We start from the raw sequence: 24,588 nt of genomic DNA on the forward strand, positions 1-24,588 counted from the left end.
CCACTTGCAACTTGTGTGCGTGGCTCGTTTTATGTTACGCCCTTAGCAGCTGTCCGTAGGACGTAACAGTGGGATTATGGGAAGCATAAACGGGCATTCCGCGCTTGTGTTAAACGTGTCAAATATTTTAATGTGATTAATTCCAAAAAAATTAAATACCGCCCGTTAACGCGCTAAATTTGACAGCACTTTACATTCTGTCAGAAACTCGTTCGGTACATCCCCGTACCGAACCGAGGACCACGTACCAAAACGGTTCAATACAAATACATTTACCGTTACACCCTTAATAAGTACCATTCTTTTTCATCAGTTAACTAAAAAATAAATCCATATTGTATAAAATATCAAAACTTGAAAATAAGTACAACAGTAATAACTGCTTTACAGCAGCAGCATCTTTTGTAAACATATTACCCCCCCCCCCGCACCCCTGATATATAGAGATAAATTGTGTATCTCACATGTTTTAATAATACTTGAAAATATGCTAAATAACACTGATATAGCCACAACAGAGTACTTTCTTAAAATTCCTCATCATATTTATGTGACAGTACGTTAGTTGGAGTCCTGGCATTTACTTGTCACAGGTAGATTTGCCTCAGCATTTGACACCAATCCTTTGAAAAATTGTTCTCACAATGCACTTTGAACTGGCTCTGGAAAATATTGTCAAAGTTCTACTTCTGCAGTGATTTGTATTGACAATTATGTAATTTATATATTTAATAATGAATAATTCCGTCTGATATTCATTATTGTATTTCTTGAAATGAAAATAGTACAATCGTTCTCCTTCATCCCTGCTGACCGCCAGAGGGCGTGGCTGAACGCAGTGAATGATTCCTGTGAAAAACTACATCTCCCGTGTTTCTTATAGGAGAAATGATAACGCTACGGTCCCACTGTTGTTGTTGTTTTATTTTTCATTCATGTCAAAATATAAATTGAATTGTATAAGAGAAACATTTTTATCTTAAAAGCGAGGTTGTAATTTGGGCTACACCGGTGTGATTGGGTTGGAGACTGTGTTTCCCATCATGCAATGCTGGCCGGAAATTCAAAAGATAAAGACTGACCAAGATGGAACATTGTTCTCTTTGTGCGCGTCTTGTTTTTTTCCCTCGATTTCAGTCACTTAACTAAAACGAAGCCTCGACTAGGTGTCCGGCATTAGCCACATTACGGAATCAAACATCAGTCTTCAAGTCTCAGCACTCGTTGAAGGTTTGCGACCTACTTTAGCCTAGCCTAGCTGGCTAACCGCTGTACAAAGCTGCAAGTAACGTCGTCAAGCGTTCAGAAAATGTCTGGGAGAAGGACAGCGGCTGCAGTAAAGTTCTAGGAGGAACTTTGTGGAGTAGAAGAGGAGCCCCCACGTCACCAGGACTCGACTGTGTGCAAAATAATGCACGCAAAGGTTGTTCTTCACAGACTAGAAGGTTGGTTCACTTTCGATGATACGTATGCTGCACAAAACAGACCGATTCCGGCATAGGCAGAGTTTGACTTTTGGGCCGGGGGGGGGGGGCACAACATGTTGATGACCCCGAAGCGCAGTGTCAGCAATAAAATTATCTTTCAAAAATGTTTATAATTATAAGTTGACAATTATGGAGGTGGATTTGTGTTATTATTATTCAATCATTAAAAAAAAAGTTGCTTCAATCAAAATATATATTTGCAACAAAAAATGTCGCTTCAATAAAAAAAAGTGTTTTAATTCAAAAACAAATTTGAAATAAAAAAAACTTGCATGTCAAAACTATTTTTCTTTGAATTTGACACCCAAAGTACTACAGTGTGCTTTCAGCTTGTTTTGTTGAGATGCATACAGGCAGAACATGCTAAAAAAATGCCTTAACAAAATACTTAAATGTAGTTACAGTGGGGAGAACAAGTATTTGATACACTGCCAATTCCCATTGGCAGTGTATCAAATACTTGTTTCTCTCCACTGTATATCAAGGACGGTTTAAATACACTACATGACTAATGTGGTCAACAGATCAACACTGCTTTAAAGTTACCACAAGAAAACGCAATGGTTAAAAGTATGAAAGTGAAATGCATTCAAAAAGTGTTTTTGAGGCAATGAAAAGGTAATAAGAAAACTCAATAAAAACCAAAGTAGTGAGTACTTGGCGCTTTGACCCGATGTACCCATGGGTGCGAATGCTTGCGCAACAGCACTGCGTATTGTGTAGGACGTCTCGCCGCAAGGAATTGCGGAACACTTGTCGACTCTTAGGCTAGGTTCATACCACATGGTCTTAATGCACAGTTACGATTATTTTTTTGTCATATGTTTTTCTGGCATTGCCGTTCAGACTGCCTTTGTCTGTTGAGCCCGTTCAAGTAATAATAATAATAATAATACATTTTATTTATAACGCACTTTACATTTGAAAACAAATCTCAAAGTGCACATCGCCAGAAAAAAATAAAATAAATAAAAAGACTAAGAATAAAAGAGGAAAAGCAAAACAGGCAGAAGCACAGATAAAATCAGATACCAATCAGATAAAAATAAGATAGTCAAATAAAATTAGCTAGAATAAGCTTTTTTAAAAAGGTGAGTTTTTAGTCCTTTTTTAAATGCATCCACCGTCTGCGGGGCTCTGAGGGGGTCTGGGAGGGCGTTCCACAGACGGGGAGCAGCAGCTGCAAAGGCCCTGTCGCCCATAGTCTTGAGCCGAGTCCTGGGCGGGAGTAGACGGTGCTGTTGGCCTGACCGGGTTCTAGCTGAATTATGTGATGTGAGGAGTTCGGTGAGGTAGGTGGGGGCTACACCGTGTAGACAGTGATGGGTGTGAAGGAGGATTTTGAATTCAATACGGAGGTGAACAGGGAGCCAGTGTAGGGTGTGAAGGATGGGGGTGATGTGCTCGTGTTTACGCACCCTCATCAGGACCCTGGCAGCGCTGTTTTGGACATACTGAAGCCTTTGTAGGCTCTTGCCAGGGATCCCGATGAGGAGTGCGTTACAATAGTCCAACCTGGAGGAGATAAAGGCATGGACGAGTCTCTCTGCAGCAGGACGGGAGAGAGATGGCCGGAGTTTGGCAATATTGCGGAGGTGAAAGAAGGAGGTTTTGCAAATGTATTGATGTGATTGTTAAAGCTAAGATGGGGGTCAAATCTGACTCCCAAATTAGTCACAGAAGGGGAGAGGGAAAATTTGTGGCCGAAAAAGGAGACTGAGGAAATGGGGGCGGAACGGAGCTGGTGAGGAGTACCTATGTGAATAGCTTCTGTTTTGGAGCTGTTCAGCTGCAGGAAGTTTTCACTCATCCAGGCCTTTATCTCCTCCAGGCAGGAGTCAAGGTGAGAAACTGAGGAGGAGGGGGTGGAGGACGAAGTGACCTTGATATATAGCTGTGTGTCGTCAGCATAACAATGGAATTGTATTCCATGCCTGCTGACGACACGACCGAGGGGTAACATGTAAATGGTGAAGAGGGTTGGACCGAGCACAGAGCCCTGGGGGACTCCGCAGATGACAGTGTTAGGGCGGGATTTAGCATCCCCCAGGGCTACAAACTCTGTCCTTCCCGTGAGATATGAGTTAAACCACTGAAGGGCAGTGCCAGAGATTCCTATATAGTGTTGGAGGCGGTGAAGGAGGATGTGATGATCAACAGTATCAAATGCAGCAGAGAGGTCAAGAAGGATAAGGAGGGAAGTAGAACCGGAGTCGGAGGTCATCAGAAGGTCATTTGTGACTCTGATGAGCGCTGTCTCGGTGCTGTGGGATGGACGAAAACCAGATTGGAATTTTTCATATAAACTGTTTGATTTCAGGTGGTTGTGAAGTTGGATGGATACAATTTTTTCAAGAATTTTGGAAATGAAGGGGAGATTGGAGATCGGTCTATAATTTGACAGAGGATCTGGATCAAGAGTGGCTTTTTTGAGGAGGGGCTTGATGATAGCTGTTTTGAGGGTGGCCGGAACATACCCGGTTTGAAGGGAAAGATTGATAATTGTTGTTATTAAGTGACTGACGGAGTGACAGTGTGCTTTAAGCAGAGGGGAAGGGAAGGGGTCTAGGGAGCAAGTGGATGGTTTGGATTTACTGATGACCTTCTCGACCTCCTGCTGCACTGTGGGGGAAAAGTGAGACAGATCGTGGGTGACGGGTGCAATGTCACATAATGTGACAGAACTGTAAGTGTGGGGGAAAGACGCGCGAATATTGTGTATTTTGGAAGTGAAGAAGTCCATGAATTTGTTGCACTGTGAGCTGTCTGGTTGTGGTGTGCTGTAGTTTGAGGTTTGAGGAGGTGTTTGACGGTGGTGAAGAGTTGTTTGGAGTTACCTGGGTTACTGTTAATAATGTTGGAGTAGTGTGCTAACCGGGCCTTGGAGAGTTCTTTGGCATATTTCCGTTGATGTTCCCGGTAGGCCAACTTATGCACCTACAGCCCTGATGTAACATAGGCCCGCTCCAGGACTCGGCCAGTCCTTTTTAGTGATCTCAGCTCCCCTGTGAACCAGGGAGCTGAACGGGTGAAGGTGACTGTCCGGTTTTTTAGTGGTGCATGAGTGTCAAGGATAGACAGGAGATTGTGGTTGTAATAATCCATGAGTCCAGTGACTGATGTATTTGGAGGAGGAGAAAGGAGCTGCAGGTGCTGACTGAGGGATGTGGAGTCGATATCCTTGAAATTCCTGAAGGATATATGACGATGTTGTTTGGTGAGGGGGGCAGAGAGAGGGATTTGAAGGTGACTGAATGGTGGTCAGAAATGCCAATGTCCTGGATGTGAAGATCTGAAATGTGAATGGAATCTGTAATGACTAAGTCCAGAGTGTGGCCCTTGGTGTGGGTGGGACCATCAACAGATTGGTGGAGATTGAGACAGTGCAGAACCTGTTTGAATTCTGTAGCCAGTCGACAGGAAAGTGAGTCCATGTGAATGTTGAAATCGCCCAGTACCAGTATGTTAGAGTGTGTGGTGCAGAGTGAAATGAGAAAATCATGAACTTCAGAGAGGAACGATGGATGTGATTTTGGGGGGCGATAAATAACTGCTATGGTTGCAGAAGTGGTGTGATGAGAACTGATGTGTTTACAGCTGAATACCAGGTGTTCAAAAGTGTTGACGTGTGGGACAGACAGTAATGATGTTTGGATGGTGCTATGGTGAAATACAGCAAGGCCACCCCCCCGGCCAGTGGTGCGGGCCTTACTGAGGTAGTTATATCCAGGGGGGCAAGCCTCATTGAGGGCAGAATAAACATCAGGCTGCTGCCAGGTCTCAGTAAGACAGAGAATGTCTATTTTCTTGCCTGTGATATGATCTTGGATGAGTCCAGCTTTGTTAGACAGTGATTGCACATTGAGTAGTTCCAGTGTGGAATGGCTTGTAGAGTCCGGTCCAGTTAGTCGGCGAAGGACGCTGTGATCCACTCCGGATTTTCTCGCCGTCGAGCCGCACGAACCCCCACCTACAGCATTCGAAGCGATGGCGCGCACTGCCGACCAGAGGGATGTAATTTGTCCGGCATGGTCACCGAGATTTGACAAAACAAACCGGCGACCCGATCCTCTATGGATGTAGCGGGGTCGGCATGGCAGATGGAACTCTGTATCACGCATGCGCACAAATTCGCAGTCCAAGATGCACTGAGCAAACTGACCCGCATGTGCAGGAGCATCAAAACAAATGACCACACAGGCTTGCTCAACGTCATTCAAGGGTGATCATATTTTGATTTCCAAAGACAGGACACAAATAACATACATAAATCATGCCCGTTTAGTATTATATTGAAATTTATATGGATTGATGGCATGCACGCACTGTCCCTGCATGACACACACACTTACGGACTCTTTGCCCAGACTCTCGGCCGTGTAAGCGATCTTGAAATGTTGTTCATTTGGAGCAGAGAGAAAACCGAGAATTCTCAGGCTTATCCTCAACCCATTTTATTTTTTTAATGACTGTTGTCAAGCCCGGTTCTTTGCCAAAAGCCGTGTTAAAGCTAGGCGCTAATGCACAGCTACACTGCTACCGGAGCGCCCTGTCTCTATTGCTCTTTGCTGATGTAATTGCTGCATGAATTCAAATTTGGGGGACTTGACAGTTCAGACCGCATCAACGTTCTGGAAAAATGTGCCCCAGATCGGATTTTAGCCACATATGAAAGTGACCTAGATCAGATTTGAAGCGGTCCACTTTTATGCGACTTCTCCTGTTCGAACCGTCAAGTTACTACCTAAAAAAAAATGAAAAAGTCGGATTCTTGCATTACGAGCTGCAGTATGAACCTGGCCTTATTTTGTCTACAAACACGCACATGTACTGATACATTCGTGCATACACACACCCCTCCCTCCCGCCCTCCAATCCGCTTCCATCGCCTTTAATTAAAGTGCATGTGACACGAAAAAGCATGTTTATTTCATAATACACGCGGTATTTTATGCCCCTGAATGATATGGGCCGCTTGGATGTGTGTGGAAGCGATCGCTATTTTTATTTAGTTTTTTTAATCCCGCGCCATAAAAATGAGTGACTTCCGGATTCGGTCTTCCATTGAGGAGGAGGGCGCTGTGACGTTTACGGTAGAAGACGTCCTCTTCACGCTACAGTGTACTGTTGTGTATGAGGACGAAGGATTCAGCTGATTTTGCGGATTAATACGTTTATTTTTTGCATCACGCCAGCCAAACGGCTGCAGAAAAATCATTCTGTATGAGGGAGAGGCATATGCGCCTTTTTGGAGTTTCAAAAGGTTCCTATTCACCGTGGATATTTACTGTGGGACCATTGGACTTACGAGGAAGTGAGTAAACATCTTGTTTTGTATTATGTCAAATACGAATACAGCGATTACAAAGTAAACACTACAAACTTCTTTTAAATGAAGGACTACTTACGTTTGATCATTGATAGGCATGTAAAAAGCTCTCCTAATGTTCATTAGCAGCAGCACGTTAGCTGCACAACAACTCCAGCCGCCGTCCTCCGGGGAACGAACTGTAAATTGCTCTCCGCCGGGCGGTTTGCCGATCCGCGAAGACAATCGACAACCGGGTCGTCATGTCAAATAATCCAGGATAGTTATGTGTGATTTTCCGCTTTGAAGACTTTGAAACATCACTCGGTTCGGGTTAGCATGTCGGCTAGCTGTCACGCCTTCTGGTTTGTTTACATTCTCCGAAGCCGGGGAAGGGAAATGACATATGTCCGATTTAGGTGTCATAAAATATCGTTCGGGAGGTGCAACAGTAAAGGTGAAGTCGACAGTTTTGACCATTATGGAGTAATTTTGCCATGTCGTCCTGAATAAATGCATTTTTATTATTTCATATTCCATTCAGCACAAGACTGTTATTTGCCATGACCATGCCATTTATTTAGTAATTGGGGAAAATACTTGGATAAAAAGAATATCCTGTAAAAATATTGACGTAAAGAGACAGAAAAAATGACATTTTGCCGCTCTCTTCGTCGCGTTTTCCTCGTTGTGAATAGTTCCCCCTCGACGGGCTGACTGGTCCTTCTCAAGCCATTTATATAGCTATTGGGGAAAAATACTTGGATAAAAAGAATATCCTGTAAAAATATTGGAGTAGAGAGACCGAAACAATGACATTTTGCGGCTTTCTTCATCGCGTTTTCCTCGTTCTGAATAAATCCCCCTCAATGGGCTGAATAGTAAAATCGATGAGCCCAGTCTACCGCTGACGTCATCCACCTGTTGGGGACGCTAAAGCCCTATAATGGTAGGCGTGGCTAACCGGCAGATTAAAAGACTAATTTCTCGTCATCTGCGCTTTGCTAAATTGTTCTATATAGTCGAATCGTCTCAAAATATGCTTCTAATTCACATAATAATGCCATTTAAGACTTTTTTTCTCGTGTCGTATGCTCTTTAACTATCACTAGGGGGTTAAGGCGGGGGGTGTTGGTTATATATGTGAAAAGCAACACAGGCCTTCACAACTTTTTAACAGCTTTATCTGTGTGGAATTCTATATGGCTACATCAGAGTCGGACAGTCCAAACGTGTCATGCTGCGGCGAAATTGCTTCATACCATGACAAATGAGTTTTGTTTTGTTTTTTTTCACAATTATTTTTTTCCAGGAAGAAACAGAGCAAATATCTATTTGAAATATTTGTTTAGCCAGGCTAATGTCATCGCTCTCAGCTACAGTACATGTACGTAAAATGCGTAGCTGATTACAGTTACTTACATCCAATATAGGCCTGTCGCGATAACAAATTTTAGTGTGCGATAATTTATCTAATATTGCGATATGCGATATTATTGCGCCCTAACCCCCCCCCCCCCAATTTTTAAAACCAATTTACAATAACACAGTGAGAATACATTTAAGCGCGATAAATGTTTTCTCTTAAATTCAAAAATACTTTGTAAGAAATCACAACTAAAAACAATAGACCATGCCTCTTAAGTAAAAGAACAATATTAATACCGCACAGAAACACAGAAGAAATAAAATGTCTTTTTCAAGGAAAAAAAAAATTGCACTTAAAGGGTATGTAGTGCCCTGGGAAAATTTTAATATTCCATCATTTATCCATAAACGCATGCCTTTTGTATTCATATCATGCCACTTCGTGTAATTACACACAAGAAAATGAGAGAAATTTGGCTCGATTGTCAAGCTAAAACGACCGGCGCCCGAGATCTGGCAGATTGTGTGCGTGACGTCACGACAAGTGAAGAGAGTGCCACCGGCCACTAGGGGGGCAGCGCCTGTCTGCATCAATATAATTCCTTCTAGTGAGGGGAGAATTAGCGGTGTTTTGAGCTGTTTATGCTGATGCATTGTGTTCGTCCTGCACATATTCCAGGTTCCCTCATGAAGAAACACCCCTCGTTGTCAATAAAAGAGAATTCAGAATTGACAGTGAGGGGTGTTTCTTCAACAAAAAAAAGGCTCAGTGCTTTGATACTGAATGGCGGCGATGATGGCAGACAATTTCGTTTCTAGTTTCAGCAACGAATCCGACGTAGAAGGACGTAACGAATGTTCATCTAATGGTGATGAGGAGAGTTACAAAGCTTTAATCGGTGTTTTACGTTACCAATTTGAGCCCAAACGAACGCCAATGCAGCGTAATGAAACGGTCATTGAGGGGAGCAATGACACTGATGAAACATCGGCAGCAGATCGTGTGGGAAACACCAATGATTTGTTTTGCATTTCTTTTTGTGAAGCTGATATACCGTGACTGCAAAATAAAGGAATGCATAGAATAATTATCATTTATTGCGCTATCATAGCTTTTCGCTCTGCCACCAGACACAAATATGAATGGGATCAGAGGATTTGTTCTATATATTTTACGAGCGATAATTTATACATGTGTCCAGTCCTGCATCCAATGCGTGATATTTTTTTATTATAAAAGAGTACTCACTCTGGCCATTTCGAGCTTGGCTGCTCCCCTCCTTTGCTTAGCCTTAGCCTCCTTTGCTAGTCCTCTTTCTTGATATCTCGGGACATTTAGGTGGCTGGTGTAGGGTGGGCACCGCATCTGCTTTGAGCAGCAATCTTGCAGCAAAACCCGATTTCACTTGTCCATAGTTCGAGAAGCTTTCAGGTGGAAAATAACAGAAAACCGTGCCGGAGGCTGGGTCTAGAAAATTAGCCCTCTTTGCACGGACGAACTTTACCCATTGTCGGCGTAGTCCAGCTTTTTTTTTTTTTTCGCGTTCAGGAACTCATGGATACTATATTCCGATAAATAACTATTTGTACACCACATAGCACAGCAGTTTTGAACCATTTTTGTGATGTTTTGGTCAAACAAACCCCAACGCTTCTCTCTAGTCATTAAAAAACAATGGCACCTGGCTCCGCCTCGACTGTCAATCACTTGTCGTGACGTCCCCGCCCCATTCGGCTGTTTCCGGAACACTTTCGGAAATGTTCGTCATTTTCGATCTATTTTCAATAATTGTTCATTAATGTGATTGATTTTTTTGTTAACTTTATCAGTATTTGTTATCTTGGCACATAACGGTTCTATTGATGTCTCACACCCCCATTGCCGCTACATACTCTTTAATAACTTGGCAAATGAAAACTTTTCCCCTCATAGCTTCTGCTATGGCGTTCCATGTGTAATATTCTGATTGGATGTTTTCCGAGGCACCCTGAACATATATTCTGATTGGATGTTTTTCGAAGCACCCTGAACGCAACGGTCACGGTGATGTTTTGTTCATGTTACGCGGCACAGCCTTCATACAGTGCAGAGAGCCACAGGTTGAGGAAGTGTTTGCGCCGTGTGTTAATAAAAAACAAAGTTGTCCGCACGTCGTGTGTTTGATTTGATTGCCAAAAAAACGCGCATAATAGGACACTTGCCTGGCACCGCCAGACTATTCACCTTGTATTTTTCAAACACTGTGAGAAATTGTCTGGGACCCAGCCTGTTAACGGCCTCTCGAACAAGTACAAAATCAACCGTCCAATCAGATTCGTTCATTTGCGTGACGTGTTCTTAACGAGTAACGTCACTCTTGCGCGCCGAAAGTCATCTCTACAACAACACAGATGGCGAACGGGAGAGCCGAGAATATGTTCCAATCATAGGCGGAGTTTGACTTTTGGGGTGGTGGGGCACAAAACGAGATGAACCCGAAACGCAGTTTCAGCAATAAAATTAATTTCCAAGAATAATATAATAATAAATTATTATTTTTTTGTTTGTTTCCCATCATTTTTGAGGGGAATTCTAAATCAGGCTTCTTAGGACAGCTATACTTTTCACCAAGATTGTCATCCACTCAATATGCTTCGCCTGACGGTGTCAACAGGTGTACTGTCAAATTTTGCACCCCATCAGAAATTACAACTTTGTGTTATAAATGGCCGCAAATACAGCAGTTACAAAGTAAGCACTACAAGCTTTTTTTAAAATAAAGGAATATTTACTTATGTTTGATCATGGACTAACATGTAGAAAAAGTTCTCAGACACATTCTGCCATGTTAGCTGTACACGACAACTGCACGCTGCTCTATCCCTGTTTATGTCTTCGCCGTGTAGTTAAGCATCAACTTACGCCATATTCGTGTGGAACATGTATGTTTACGATGTTACTTGTTTACTTAGCACCTGTGGATAGCATTGAGAATCCAATTGAATGTGAAAGAGGGCTTATTCACCACCACAACAGCTGTGGGAGCAAAATATTATAAGGGTGCAAAATTTGTTGTACAATTAGAGTCTTTAGTGGGGCAAATTGAAACTCCGCTCACCATTTTGGCGGTGCTCTCTGGCTTTTCATGGTCCACATTTTCAATCCTTGGTTCCTGCTCAGTAGTTTTTGTCGCTTTTGAAAGCTTAGATATACGTAATTTTTTCAAACCTATCTTGCCTCTTCATTCCTCAGGTGATTTTAGCTAAGAAAAGCAAATGACCGTCGAAGGTGCTCGCTGTGTTACCTTGTGGGTTTCTTGTATAAGACAACTTACTGAAAGGTTTGACTGACAGATCTTTAGTTAGAGAACAAAAGAGAGGCATCATGGCCTGGCTCAGTGTTAGAGTAGTTGTCCCCCAACCCGGAGGTTGTGGGTTCGATTCTTCGCCCTGATGAACTCGTCTAAGTGTCCTTGAGCAAGACAAAATGGCGCTCAAGAAAACGTATTGAATGATAACACAATAATGAAGTAAATCAAGTTCATTCGAGACGCCATGTATTTTTTTCTCATACAGTGAATTATCTTTGTTGTGCTATGTTTTTATATTGACGATCAGCAAAGGATGTAACTAAAAAAAGGCAGTTTACAGTGTGGGCAATAACGCAGCCATCGTTTTTCCTCTACTATTTGATCGCTTATAGGAAGGCAGGTTAGCTGGAGGTCAAAATGTCTTTGGATGGCCAAAATTTTTTAAAAAAAAAACCTCGTCGCGATCAGCCATCTGTGTTGTTTACATTTGCTTGGAACGCTTTGAGGTCGGAACTGGTACCATCCGAGTGGGATAAATCCGATTTCCCACTTCTCTGGAATGCAGCATAAAAGTGTTGGATGGTGCGTCTTTACTCACGAGAGATAATGGCTGTTCATTCAGAATGAATTCTTCGGCAATGACTCTTGTTATTCCCTGGGCTTTGGGACTGTCGAGTGCCAGTTTGTCACGCATAGCAAAAGTTTCTGCCAGTGTTAGTTGCGTAGGACCTTTTTTTTTGTTTTCAGTTTTCTTAACATACTCCTTATATTGTTTGTGGTGGTATGTCGCTAAATGCTTGATTAGGTTGGTTGTATTAAAACGTCTTACAGCTTTACCACCACGCTTGACTTTATTGTGGCATATGTTGCACTCTGCCTCTTCGTCTTTGTCGTCCTTTAAGGTGAAATGATCCCACACAGCTGACATTTTTACCGATAAGGTCTCTCAGTAAATTGGGAGACGGTAATGTAGTGTGGTGAAGGAGTGCCGTAAAATGCGGACCGGATTTTAGGGAAACCGAGGCAAAAACTGGAATGGATTATGTATATCGGTGCGCTGGAAAACCCGGACCGGATTTAAAAAAAAAAAAAAAAAAACTGGATCGGAAGTCTGGATCGGAATTTCTCCGTGTCAGCCGATCCAATACCGATGCGCATTTTTTTGCCCATATCGGTGTCCGATCCGATCCAAATATCGGATCAGGACATCTCTACCGTAAACTGACAATATGTACGGTAGTAATATGATTTGACAACTTCTCCAACTTACCAGAATCCAGGAGAAAACAAAACAGATGTGGCTTTTCTTTTAAAGGCTGCTGTATAACTTGCTTGTTTTATCATGATGAATTAATGTTTCTTCCATGCATAGATACCTTAAAATAAAAGTGAGGCTAGAAGTCGGAAAACCGAAAGCGCGCATCGCTGTTGAGTGACAAGAGGAACTATTGTTATTTGGGTTTGAGTTTCCCGAGGGACAGATATAGTTGACGGACACAGAAATAATAATAAACGCAAATAGCAACAAATGTTGACTCAAATGAGTTCAAGAAACTAAATTCTGTGCTCTATGAAGAGTGAAAAAAGCAGAATTGAACACAGACGAAATCATTCGACCAATCAGAGCGAAGTATTACCGTGTAACGTGTTATAACAGAATTTACCAGCGGAACTTATGTTGGCACGTTGTATAGTTCCCGGAGGGAGGTATTTCGTTGAGGGAACAGCCGGAAAGATAGTTATATTCCGCGGGTTGCATGTGAGACAGACATTGCTACCGTATTTTGTTGCAGCCTAAATGTCAATAAAGCAACGTGGATAAGTTCCGTTGTTTGATACACCGACTCCTTCCCTAGCTCACCACGACCGAAACAAAATGGTGACGTCGCGTACCGTAATGGTCGGCAACGGATCGCCTCATACGTTTGTTCAACACAACATGGCCATGTCAAAAAAAAAAAAAATCGGTCTTTATATATATATATATATATATATGATATATTTATATTTTTGTCTCCATCCCTGTACCAGTTTATAATGCGCACCATGATTTTACAAGTTGATTTTGGGGGAAAAAATTGCGCTTTATACTCGGGAAATTATGGTATTTGGTCAGTACCAAAAGTTCATCTCAATACTTTGTTATGTACCCTATGTTGGCAATAACAGAGGCCAAACGTTTTCTGTAACTCTTCACAAGCTTTTCACACACTGTTGCTGGTATTATGGCCCGTTCCTCAATGCAGCTCTCCTCTCGAGCAGTGATGTTTTTGGGGCTGTCGTTGGGCAACACGGACTTTCAACTCCCTCCTCACCCTGTGGCGTCAAAATGATAACAAGAACGATGAGCAAAAATCCCAGAACCAAACTGGGGGACCTAGTGAATGACCTACAGAGAGCTGGGACCACAGTATCAAAGGCTACTATCAGTAACACAATGCGCCGCCAGGGACTCAAATCCTGCACTGCCAGACGTGTCCCCCTGCTGAAGAAAGTACACGTCTAGGCCCGTCTGCGGTTCGCTAGAGAGCATTTGGATGATCCAGAAGAGGACTGGGAGAATGCATTATGGTCAAATGAAACCAAAATAGAACATTTTGGTAGAAACGCATAGAGGTGTGCAAAATTTCCGATTCTTAAATTATTCGCGATTCGGCCGTGGAAGATTCGAGAACGATTCACAAACATCCAAATTCCGATTATTGAAATATGCCAAGTAAAGCGGAAGTACAACAGACTCAGCGCGCCGCGCGGTCTTCAAAACACAATGAGGAACAGAGCGACAGTAGCTAAACATCATGCTTCTCATTACCCGGCCCCTCGGGTAATGCCAATGCTCAACTCACGGCTCTAGCTCAACTCATCCCACGAGATAAAAAAACACAACAACATACCTGACTGCTGCCGAAAAGCTGCTACAAAGTACATCAACATAATGTTATGGTAGATATCATTTATATAGGACTAGATGCAATATAGATTCGGTAGCGTTAGCAGCACATCTACAGAAAGCTAGATGCGGGCGTTAGTAAACAACCGCCATCTTAAAGCAGTACACTTCCCTGCAAGGCTGTTGTAGCGAACTTTCCAAGCGAACCTAATTAACTTTTTTATCTAAAATACTCCTAAATCGGTAAAATATTGACTTGAATCTATCTTTAAAATAGTAAAACTTTCACATGTCGAAAGTAGACAAAAGGGAAATTATGGAATAACGGGAGCAATTTTAACAACTTTAACGGTTGATTCACAACATTAAATTAATTGAATGTAGTTTAAAGCTGCTGATACAGAATGGGGACTGGAGTTTTTTTATTTACTGTTATTTTTGTATATTTGTTTACTGTTATATTTTAACTTGATACTGAAATTGTAGTTTGGCTTAGCCTGAGAGTATTTTTGAACAATTTTGGAACTAATGTACAAAACATTTCAAAAAAAAAAAAAGGCGGGTGCATCAATAATCGTTTTATAATCGAATCGGAGCCTCTGAATCGTAATCAAATCGTTAGGTGCCCAAAGATTCCCAGCTCTAGAAACGCAGGTTCTCGTATTTGGAGGAAAAAGAATACTGAATTGCACCATACCCACTGTGAAGCATGGCGGTGGAAACATCATGCTCTGGGGCTTTCTTTCTGCAACGGGACCAGGAGAACTGATCTGTGTAAAGGAAAGAATGAATGGGGCCATGTATCAAGAGATTTTGAGAGAAAATCTCCTTCCATCAGCGAGGGCATTGAAGATGAGACGTGGCTGGGTCTTCCAGCATGACAATAATCCCAAACACGCAGCCAGGGCAACAAAGTGGCTTCTTAAGAAGCATTTCAAGGTCCTGGAGTGGCCTCGCCAGTCTCCAGATCTCAACCCCATAGAAAATCTGTGGAGGGAGTTGAAAGTCCGTGTTGCCCAAAGACAGCCCCAAAACATCACTGCTCTAGAGGTGATCTGCATGGAGGAATGGATCAAAATACCTGCAACTGTGCGTGAAAAGCTTGTGAAGAGTTACAGAAAACGTTTGTCCTCCGTTATTGCCAACAAAGGGTACATAACAAAGTATTGAGATGAACTTTTGGTATTGACCAAATACTTATTTTCCACCATGATTTGCAAATAGATTCTTTAAAAATCAAACAATGTGATTTTCTGTTTTTTTTTTTTTCCACATTCTGTGTCTCATGGTTGAGGTTTACCCATGTTGACAATTACAGGCCTCTCTAATATTTTCAAGTGGCGGAACTCACACAATTAGTGGTTGACTAAATACTTATTTGCCCCACTGTATTAGTACACTGTATATTGAAATGGAAAAGGTATATAGGTATATATAATATAGGTGCTTCCAGGAGTTCAAACAACCACGCACAGCACAGAAAGTGCCGGAGCCTCATTTACATTGTGCTAAATCAATTTTTGGAGATTCCATGGATTCCTCTGTTTAGTTTAACTGTGTCTAAAGACTGCTTACTTCAGCCGCAATTCATGTTGTTCAGTCTAAACCAGAAGTTTGTAGTAGAAAATGTCAGATGGCGTGCCCATGTTTCGCTAAGGAAACTTGTCCATAATTGGTTTAAAGATCTCCAATTAGGTGATAATTGGCTTGAGAAAGTATTTGTTTTAATTTTATTTTTTAGCAGGCAGCTATTGTTGTTTATATATGTTTGAGTCAATCTGCCAGTTTATTATTTTGCTTATTTATTATTATCAATCAACAGTTTTACTGTGAGGATAAGGAGGACCACATGGCAGTGTGATTTGATTTCAAGTCCATAAAATATTTCAATGGTTTTTTTGTGTCTTGCAGGTTTCAGAAAATATCTTGTTGATGAGCGGCATGACCCAGAATCTTCTGGCGTTAAAGAGGATGTTGAGCTCCCCAGAATCAAAGAGGAGGAGCCAGAGCCCTGTCAACAAAAGGAGAGAGAAGAGCAACTTCCAATCAAAAAAGAAGAGGAGGAGCTGCCATGCGATAAAGAGGAGGAAGGTATCACCTGGTGGACTGGTGAACCCTTGAAGAGTGAAGATGGTCTGAGTGAGACCAGCAGAGGGGCGGAGCTTCCAAGCGGCGCCAGCAGCAGCTCAATGCAAGGATTGCAAGCAAACATTTTCATTGCTGTATCAGACGGAAATGGCGCAACGTCACACTCACCTTCCAATGATGTCGGTCATAAGACATCTCACAGTGACAGCAAACTCTGCAAATGCTCTCAGTGTGGCAAAACCTTTGCTAATAAGTATACTTGTCGTATGCATATGAGGAAGCACACTAGCGAAAAACCTTTTGTCTGCTCAGTTTGTGGTCAAAGATTCACGAGGCAGGGATCCTTAAAACGACACACGAAAACCCATGCTGGTGAAAAAACATCTTCCTGCTCAGTTTGTGGTCAAGGATTCAGTTGCAAGAGCTCCTTAAAAATACACAAAAGAACCCATACTGGTGAAAAACGTTTTTCCTGCTCAGTTTGTGGTCAAGGATTCGTTCAAAAACAACACTTGCAAAGACACACAAGAACCCACACTGGCGAAAAACCTTTTTCCTGCTCAGTTTGTGGTCAAAGATTCGCTCAAAATCAAGACTTGAAAATACACACAAGAACCCACACTGGGGAAAAACCCTTTTTCTGCTCAGTTTGTGGTCAAAGATTCCGTTCCAATCGCACCTTAATAACACACACAAGAACCCACACTGGAGAAAAACCTTTTTCCTGTTCAGTTTGTGGTCATAGATTCACTATAAAGGAAAACTTGAGAATACACACAAGAATCCACTCTGGGGAAAAACCTTTTTCCTGCTCAGTTTGTGGTAAAAGATTCACTGTAAAGCAACAGTTAAAACAACACACAAGAACCCATACTGGCGAAAAACCTTTTTCCTGCTCAGTTTGTGGTCTAAGATTTAGTTGCAATTACACCTTAATAACACACAAAAGGATCCATACTGGCGAAAAACCTTTTTCCTGCTCAGTTTGTGGTCAAGGATTCATTCAAAAGCAACAATTGAAAAGACACACAAGAACTCATACTGGCGAAAAACCTTTTTCCTGTTCATTTTGTGGTCAAGGATTCGTAGAAAAGCAAAACTTGAAAAGACACAGAAGAACCCATACAGGGGAAAAACCTTTTTCCTGCTCAATTTGTGGTCAAGGGTTCAGTCAAAAGAGTGCCTTACAACTTCACACGAAAACCCACACTTGCGAAAAACCTTTTTCCTGCTCAGTTTGTGCTAAGCGATTTACCGAAAAGCAAACCTTAAAAAGACATGTAAGAACCCACACAAGAGAAAAACCTTTTTCCTGCTCAGTTTGTGGTCAAGGATTCAGTCAAAAGAGTGCCTTACAAGTGCACATAAGAACCCACACTGGCGAAAAACCTTTTTCCTGCTCAGTTTGTGGTCAAGGATTCAGTCACAAAAGCACCTTAAAATTACATTCAAGAACTCACTCTGGAGAAAAACCTTTCTCCTGTTCAGTTTGTGGTCAAGGATTCAGTTGCGAGAGCTCCTTAAAAAGGCACACAATAAAACACACTAGCGAAAAGCCTTTTTCTTGCTGAGTTTGTGGTCAAGGATTAACCTGGAAGAGACGCATGTGCTGGGGTGAGAAGCAGTGGCCCGTGACTGATTGGCCTCTCATCCATTCAAGCTTCATTAGATTTTGCAGACAGAACGATTGTATTCTGTAGAGCAGTGTTGTTTTTGACCGCGTTTAATTTTCGTCTTAAGTATTTACATCCAAAAGACTATTAGTCTTAGTTATATTTGTCATTTGAGGTCATCTTCATCTAATTTTAGTCGACAGCTACTTAACCTTTTTGTCTTAAAAATTCAAAAGTTTATGTCCAAAAATAAAGGTTTTCATCAATTTTGAATGAACATAGACAGACAAGCACATACTGTAGCGTCTAGAAAGGAAAAAAAACAACTTTGTGATGATAATACATACTCAGCAGGAAAATAAGATTAGTACATTAATGTCACTCAAACCGACTTACAAGCCACGAACTGTATGTAAAAAAAAAAAAAAAAAAAAAAATTTTTTTTTACAAGTGATTATTTTGGAGGATGCTTGCGACCCTAAAGCTGATTGTAATGCAAAACTGAATGCTATGCTAATGCAACAAGTTCATTTGGTGTGTGGTTATTACGCCATACAGACTTTAAAAGGCTAAAGCAACACTGAATATTCTTTTCTTGCCAAAATAAAACTAATCTTACCACGTGTTTCCAAATTAGGGAGATGGAGCGCAGCCCAGCTTGAAACACATAAACTCCAGTGAGGAGCGTGAGGGAAAGGCGCAGCGTGACTGACACGACCTAAACACTGCTACGATGCAAGCTGACGTACTCCACATACAATATGAAGTTGTCACACTGACTCAAGCATTGTGAACATATTGCTGAAACTATGTGGCATTTTGGTCTCATTGTCTTCTCGTCAGACGAAAACTGGCATCCGTCTTGTTATGTTGTAGTCTCCCAAGCCACGTTCTTAGCTCGTCATTGTCATGACATCGTCATGATAATATCGTTCGTCGACTAAATATTTTCGTTATTGTCTTTGTTAACGAAAACGACACTTGTAGAGCTTCCTCAAATCCTGTTGAGGATTGGTACTTTTGGTGCCTTACACATTCTTTTTCCAATCTTTTTATGATGTGAGTTCACACTATTGCCAAAAGTATTGTCTCAGCTGATTTAACGCTCAAATGAACCCTTGAAAGTCATGGAACGCGCCCACGCGTCCTGCGCGCATGTCATCTTTGAAGCTTTGTCACATTGTAATGACGTCACCCACGTGCCGGTGGTTGGTCTCATTTAAAAGTGCGGAAGTTGAGGTTCACTTACGTTTTTACTTTAAATCCACCCACCAAGTAAAAGGGGAAATAATGTCATTTGAGTTTTATAGTTTTATTGGCCTCATAAATAAACATTAAAACGCTGCATGTACTGCATGTTAATCACCATATTTCCATCATTTCTTACCTTTTCTAAACCGAAAGCACCACGAAAGACCATAAATACCAGGAGCCGTTGTGAGGTCATGAAGGACGGCCGTAATGTCAACATTTTGAATAAATTGCCGAGTGAGGCACCACCGAAGGAGAGGGAGTCGAGGTAGCGAGCGAGAGCCGGTTGGATTGAGGGAGCGACTATAAAACGTGCGGAATGAATCAAAAACCAAATTTAGGGTTTAGCTGATGCATTATTTCATCAACTCGAAGAAGAGGATGGGCCAGATTTGTCGTTGGTTTCGTCTAATGAGTTTGCGAGCCAAGAAGAGAGACATGTTGACACGAGTGTGCAAACGGAGCGCGGTAGAGATTTTACTTTCTCTTTTAATGTGTTGTTGTCGGCATCAACTGCGGCGGATAGTAGGCTTGTTGTGTTGCACAAGTTCTGAAATGATTAATAACCTGATGAAGCTGACCATTTCTTTGTCGATATGACCACAATAACAATGGTCTCCTTATAAAGACTGGGGATAGGAAGTCGAAGGAGGACCGTCGAGATCGTAGACATTCAACGGCCGTATTGCCGAGCCAGTTCACGGATGCGCACACCACGCTCATTTTTTTCCCTTTCATTCCATATTCATTTCAATGGTAAGCGTTACATTTTTTTCACCGCCTGCGCTAACCTTCTTGGAACCAGTGTTGATTTCTCTCCCAAGAAAATCCGTCTTACAGCAAAACAAACTGCGGTGCTGTCATAAATCGTATTTCGAGCATGTCATCGGATGTAGAAACAAATGAGTCAAATTTTCCATCTGATGTTGAAAAGATTGTGTGTCGAAGCGATCGTATATCGAAGTACAGCTGTACAGTGGTACCTCTACATACGAATTTAATCCGTTCCAGGACCTTGTTTGTAAGTCGAAATGGTCGTATGTCGAGCAGGATTTTCCCATAGGAATACATTATAATTCCATTAATTCGTTCCAAAGCCTAAAAACATACACTAAATTCTTAATAAATACTGCTGGCACTGTTACAAATGGCAATTAAACATAGAAAAACAAATAAGTTATAAATAAATAAGTCAGAATAATATAATAATAAGAAGAAGAATTAATAATTATTCCTGTAAATAATGTAACGAATTGGATTCTAATATGGCGGACACTTTTTACTGTCCCTGAACGCACCGCGAAGGTGACGTCACAGTGAGATAGGTCGGTGCGGTAGAGATAATACTTTCGTTTTCTTGAGAGCAGTCAACTGCTTAAGACAATGGGCGTTTTGTGTTGGATAAGTTCTTAAATAAATGATAAAAACGTGACGAAGCTGGCGATTTCCTTGGCAATGTTACCACAATAATAATTGTCACCTTAACTTATAAATAGTGGCGAACGGTGGTCGGAAGAGGACCATGGAGCTGTATTGTTGAGCCAGTTCAGGGACGCGCACCCCAAGCTCATATTTTTCTATAACTTGCATCTTCATTTCAAAGGTAAGCATCACTTTTTTCCTTGTTTCTCCAACTGTATCAACTTTTTTTGAAAACTGTGTTGATTTCTCACACAAGAAAATCCACCGTGTGTTCGTTTGCAGTGCTGTCATGTCGTCGTATTTCGAGCAACTCGTCGGATGTAGAAACAAATGGCGGCTCAAATTTTACGTCGGATGTCGAAAAGATCGTGTGTCGAAGTGATCGTATGTAGAGGTACCACTGTATATATATATTTTTTTTTTTCACTATTTTGTACTGTTGGTCGGCTGTATATAACATGTTTTGACCATAACGTGTGACGGCAAAAAACTATGATTTCTGTTGAATTATCAAATATAAAAGCATTTGTATTATTTTTCTTTTGGTTGTTTATCCTAAGAAGTTGAATAAATATTATCACACTACAAAACATTTCGTTGAGAATGTTTGGTTGTCAATGGGACATCAATATTACAAATGTTCCAAAATGTTGATTATAAATGGGTGGTTAAGAAAACAACAGCTTGGACGTGAAAGTTATGGTGTCCTGTAAAAAAGGACCTACCAGACCATTGTGAACAATTTTTTTCTTTGAAGGATAAAGGCAACATCAAAGGCATGCAAAATTGGACAAAATGGGACCGGACCTGTAAAGGGTTTGAGTGCCATTATATATAATACACTCCTCCTTTCAAACTACACTTTTTACATATTTGAAATAGTAGACCCAAAATTACAAAAATTACAAATCTTTCATAAAGGATGTCATTAAATAACTATGGACAATTATGATATAGACAAGTTTCCTGAGCAAAACATGGGCGGCGCCATCTTTGATCATTTCTGCTCCGAACTTCTGGTTTAGACAGAACAACATGAAGTGCGGCTGAAGTAAGCAATGTGTTGCGTAAAAATGGCAAAATTAAACCAGAGGAACCCACAGAATCACCAAAAATGGGTTAAGCACGACGTAGATGAGACTCTGAGACTTTGCTGTGCTGTGCGTGAACTCCTGGAAGTGCCTATATGTATGGTTGGAATTGGAATGTTTTAAACGGCGTCCAGCTTTAAAGAGCCAGTATGGATCTACCTCGCCGGCCACTTGAGTGACCAAAATGAGGTGAAATTACAAATAATATTACAGTTGCCGAATGCAGAAAGGGTGACACGGATTTTGTTGTTACAAGGTGTGGTGGCTACCACTACCACCACAATTTAGTATTTCAAGATTTAGTTAATGACTTATGTGATATTTTTTGGGCATATATTTTCGAATGGATGCACACTTTAGTTAATATTTGAATGTTTAGTGGATTTTGATTTCTAATTTGAGGTAACGACCGCAGCTGGGTGGGGAGAATACTTCGAAGACCTCCTCAATTCCGCCGACACGCCTTCCTTTGAGGGAGCATAGTCTGGGGACTCCAAAGTGGGCTCTCCGATCTCTGGGGTTGAAGTCACTGAAGTGGTTGGAAAGCTACTCGGTGGCAAGGCCTCGGGGGTCGATTAGATCCGCCCAGAGTTCATAAAGGTTCTGGATGTTGTGGGGTTGTCATGGCTGACACGCCTCCAAAACATCCTGTGGACATCTGGGACAGTGCCTCTGGATTGGCATACCGGGTTGGTGGTCCCCCTTTTTAAGAAGGAGGACCGGAGGGTGTGTTCCAATTATAGAGGGATCACACTCCTCAGCCTCCCTGGTGAAGTCTATTCAGGGGTACTGGAGAGGAGGGTCCGTCGGGAAGTCGAATCTCTGATCCAGGAGGAGCAGTGTGGTTTTCGTCCCGGCCGTGGAACAGTGCACCAGCTCTACACCCTCGGCAGGATTCTCGAGGGTGCATGGGAGATGGCACAACCAGTCTACATGTGTTTTGTGGATCTGGAGAAGGCGTTCAACCATGTGCCTGTGGGGGGTGCTCCGGGAGTACTGGGTACTGAGCCCCTTGGTCAGGGCTGTTCGGTCCCTGTACATCCGGTGTCAGAGTTTGGTCCGCATTGCCGGCAGTAAGTCGAATTCGTTCCCAGTGAGGGTTGGACTCCGCCAAGGCTGCCCTTTGTCACCGATTCTGTTCATAATTTTTATGGACAGAATTTCTAGGCGCAGCCGACGCGTTGAGGGGTTCCGGTTTGGTGACCTCCGCATTGCATCTCTGCTTTTTGCAGATGATGTGGTGCTTTTGGCTTCATCAGGCCATGGCCTCCAACTCTCACTGGAGCGGTTCGCACCTGAGTGTGAAGCGGTTGGTATGAAGATCAGCACCTCCAAATCCTAGACCATGGTCCTCAGTCGGAAAAGGGTGGAGTGCCCTCTCCGGGTCGGGGATGAGATCCTGCCCCAAGTGGAGGAGTTCATGTACCTTGGGGTCTTGTTCATGAGTTAGGGTAGGAGGGAGCGGGAGATCGACAGGCGGATCGGTGCAGTGTCTGCAGTAATGCGTACTCTGCACCGGACCGTAGTGGTGAAGAAGGAGCTGAGCCGAAAGGCAAAGCTCTCGATTTACCAGTTGATCTACGTTCCTACCCTCACCTATGGTCACGAGCTGTGGGTCGTGACCGAAAGATACATGTGGCCGAAATTAGTTTCCTCCACAGGGTGTCCGGGCTCTCCCTTAGAGATAGGGTGAGAAGCTCAGTCATCCGGGAGGGACTCAGCATCGAGCTGCTACTCCTCTGCGTTGAGAGGAACCAGCTGAGGTGGCTCGGGCATCTGGTTAGGATGCCTCCTGGACGCCTCCCTGGAGAGGTATTCTGGGCATGTCCCACTGGCGGGAGGCCCTGGGGAAGATCAGGACATGCTGGAGAGACTGCCGGCTGGCCTGGGAACGCCTCGGGATCCTGCCGCAGGAGCTCGGTGAAGTGGCTGGGGAGAGGGAAGTCTGGGCTTCCTTGCTAAAACTGCTGCCCCTGCGACCTGACCTTGGAGCAAGCGGAAGATGATGGATGGATGGATGGATGAATGGATGGATGGATGGATGGCTGTTTAGGATGTGGCACTTACCATTCTGAAGGGGGGATATTTAAGTTGATTTAATTATGACATTTTAGGTCAAATTTTCATTAGTTGATTATTGATTGAAGTAGGGCTGTCAAAATTATCGCGTTAACGGGCGTTAATTAATTTTTTAAATTAATCACGTTAAAATATTTGACGCAATTAACGCAGATGTCCCGCTCCGACAGATTTAAATGACAGTACACTGAAACGCTCACTTGTTGTTATGGAGTTTTGCCGCCCTCTGCTGGCGCTTGGGTGAATGACCATCTCGCATATTGCCTCAAAAAGTTTGCATCATATGAGGCCGTTTATGGACATTAAGAGTGAAGAGAATGCCACCGGCCGCTTGGAGGCAGCGCCGTTCCATATCCACTGTAAGTTTCGTTTAGTGAAAGCACAACAAAAATAATATTCCTATCTCTCCCCCAAAAATAATGTTCACAAAAAGAAAAGCACTTCAGTCTATATTAATGAGGCCCTATTCTGACACACAGTTAAACAACAATGAAAAATGAACTGGCATTCCATATCAAAATAGCTATGCAAAATACACGTAAAACTTAGAATTTGGTCACTCTATTTTTATTATTGTTATTTTTATTCCTCTTATTATTATATTAACTCTACTTTTGATTGAAAATTTTACAAATTTTATTAAAACGAAAATATGAAGAGGGGTTTTAATATAAAATTACTATAACTTGTAACTGTAACAT

The 24,588-nt window shown here is 42.2% G+C and overlaps 1 protein-coding gene across 1 annotated transcript; it reads left to right on the forward strand.

The window, feature by feature from the left end:
* The first annotated feature begins 565 nt into the window (after positions 1-565).
* On the forward strand, positions 566-23,438 carry LOC130927900 (gastrula zinc finger protein XlCGF26.1-like). The gene is made up of 2 exons (XM_057854012.1): positions 566-1,445; positions 16,255-23,438. The coding sequence occupies exons 1-2, from the start codon at positions 1,412-1,414 to the stop codon at positions 18,000-18,002; spliced, it is 1,782 nt and encodes a 593-aa protein (XP_057709995.1). The 5' UTR covers positions 566-1,411; the 3' UTR covers positions 18,003-23,438.
* The last annotated feature ends 1,150 nt before the right edge of the window (positions 23,439-24,588 follow it).

The sequence above is a fragment of the Corythoichthys intestinalis genome, chromosome 13 (assembly GCF_030265065.1).
Source record: "Corythoichthys intestinalis isolate RoL2023-P3 chromosome 13, ASM3026506v1, whole genome shotgun sequence".
Taxonomy (NCBI): Eukaryota; Metazoa; Chordata; class Actinopteri; order Syngnathiformes; family Syngnathidae; genus Corythoichthys; species Corythoichthys intestinalis.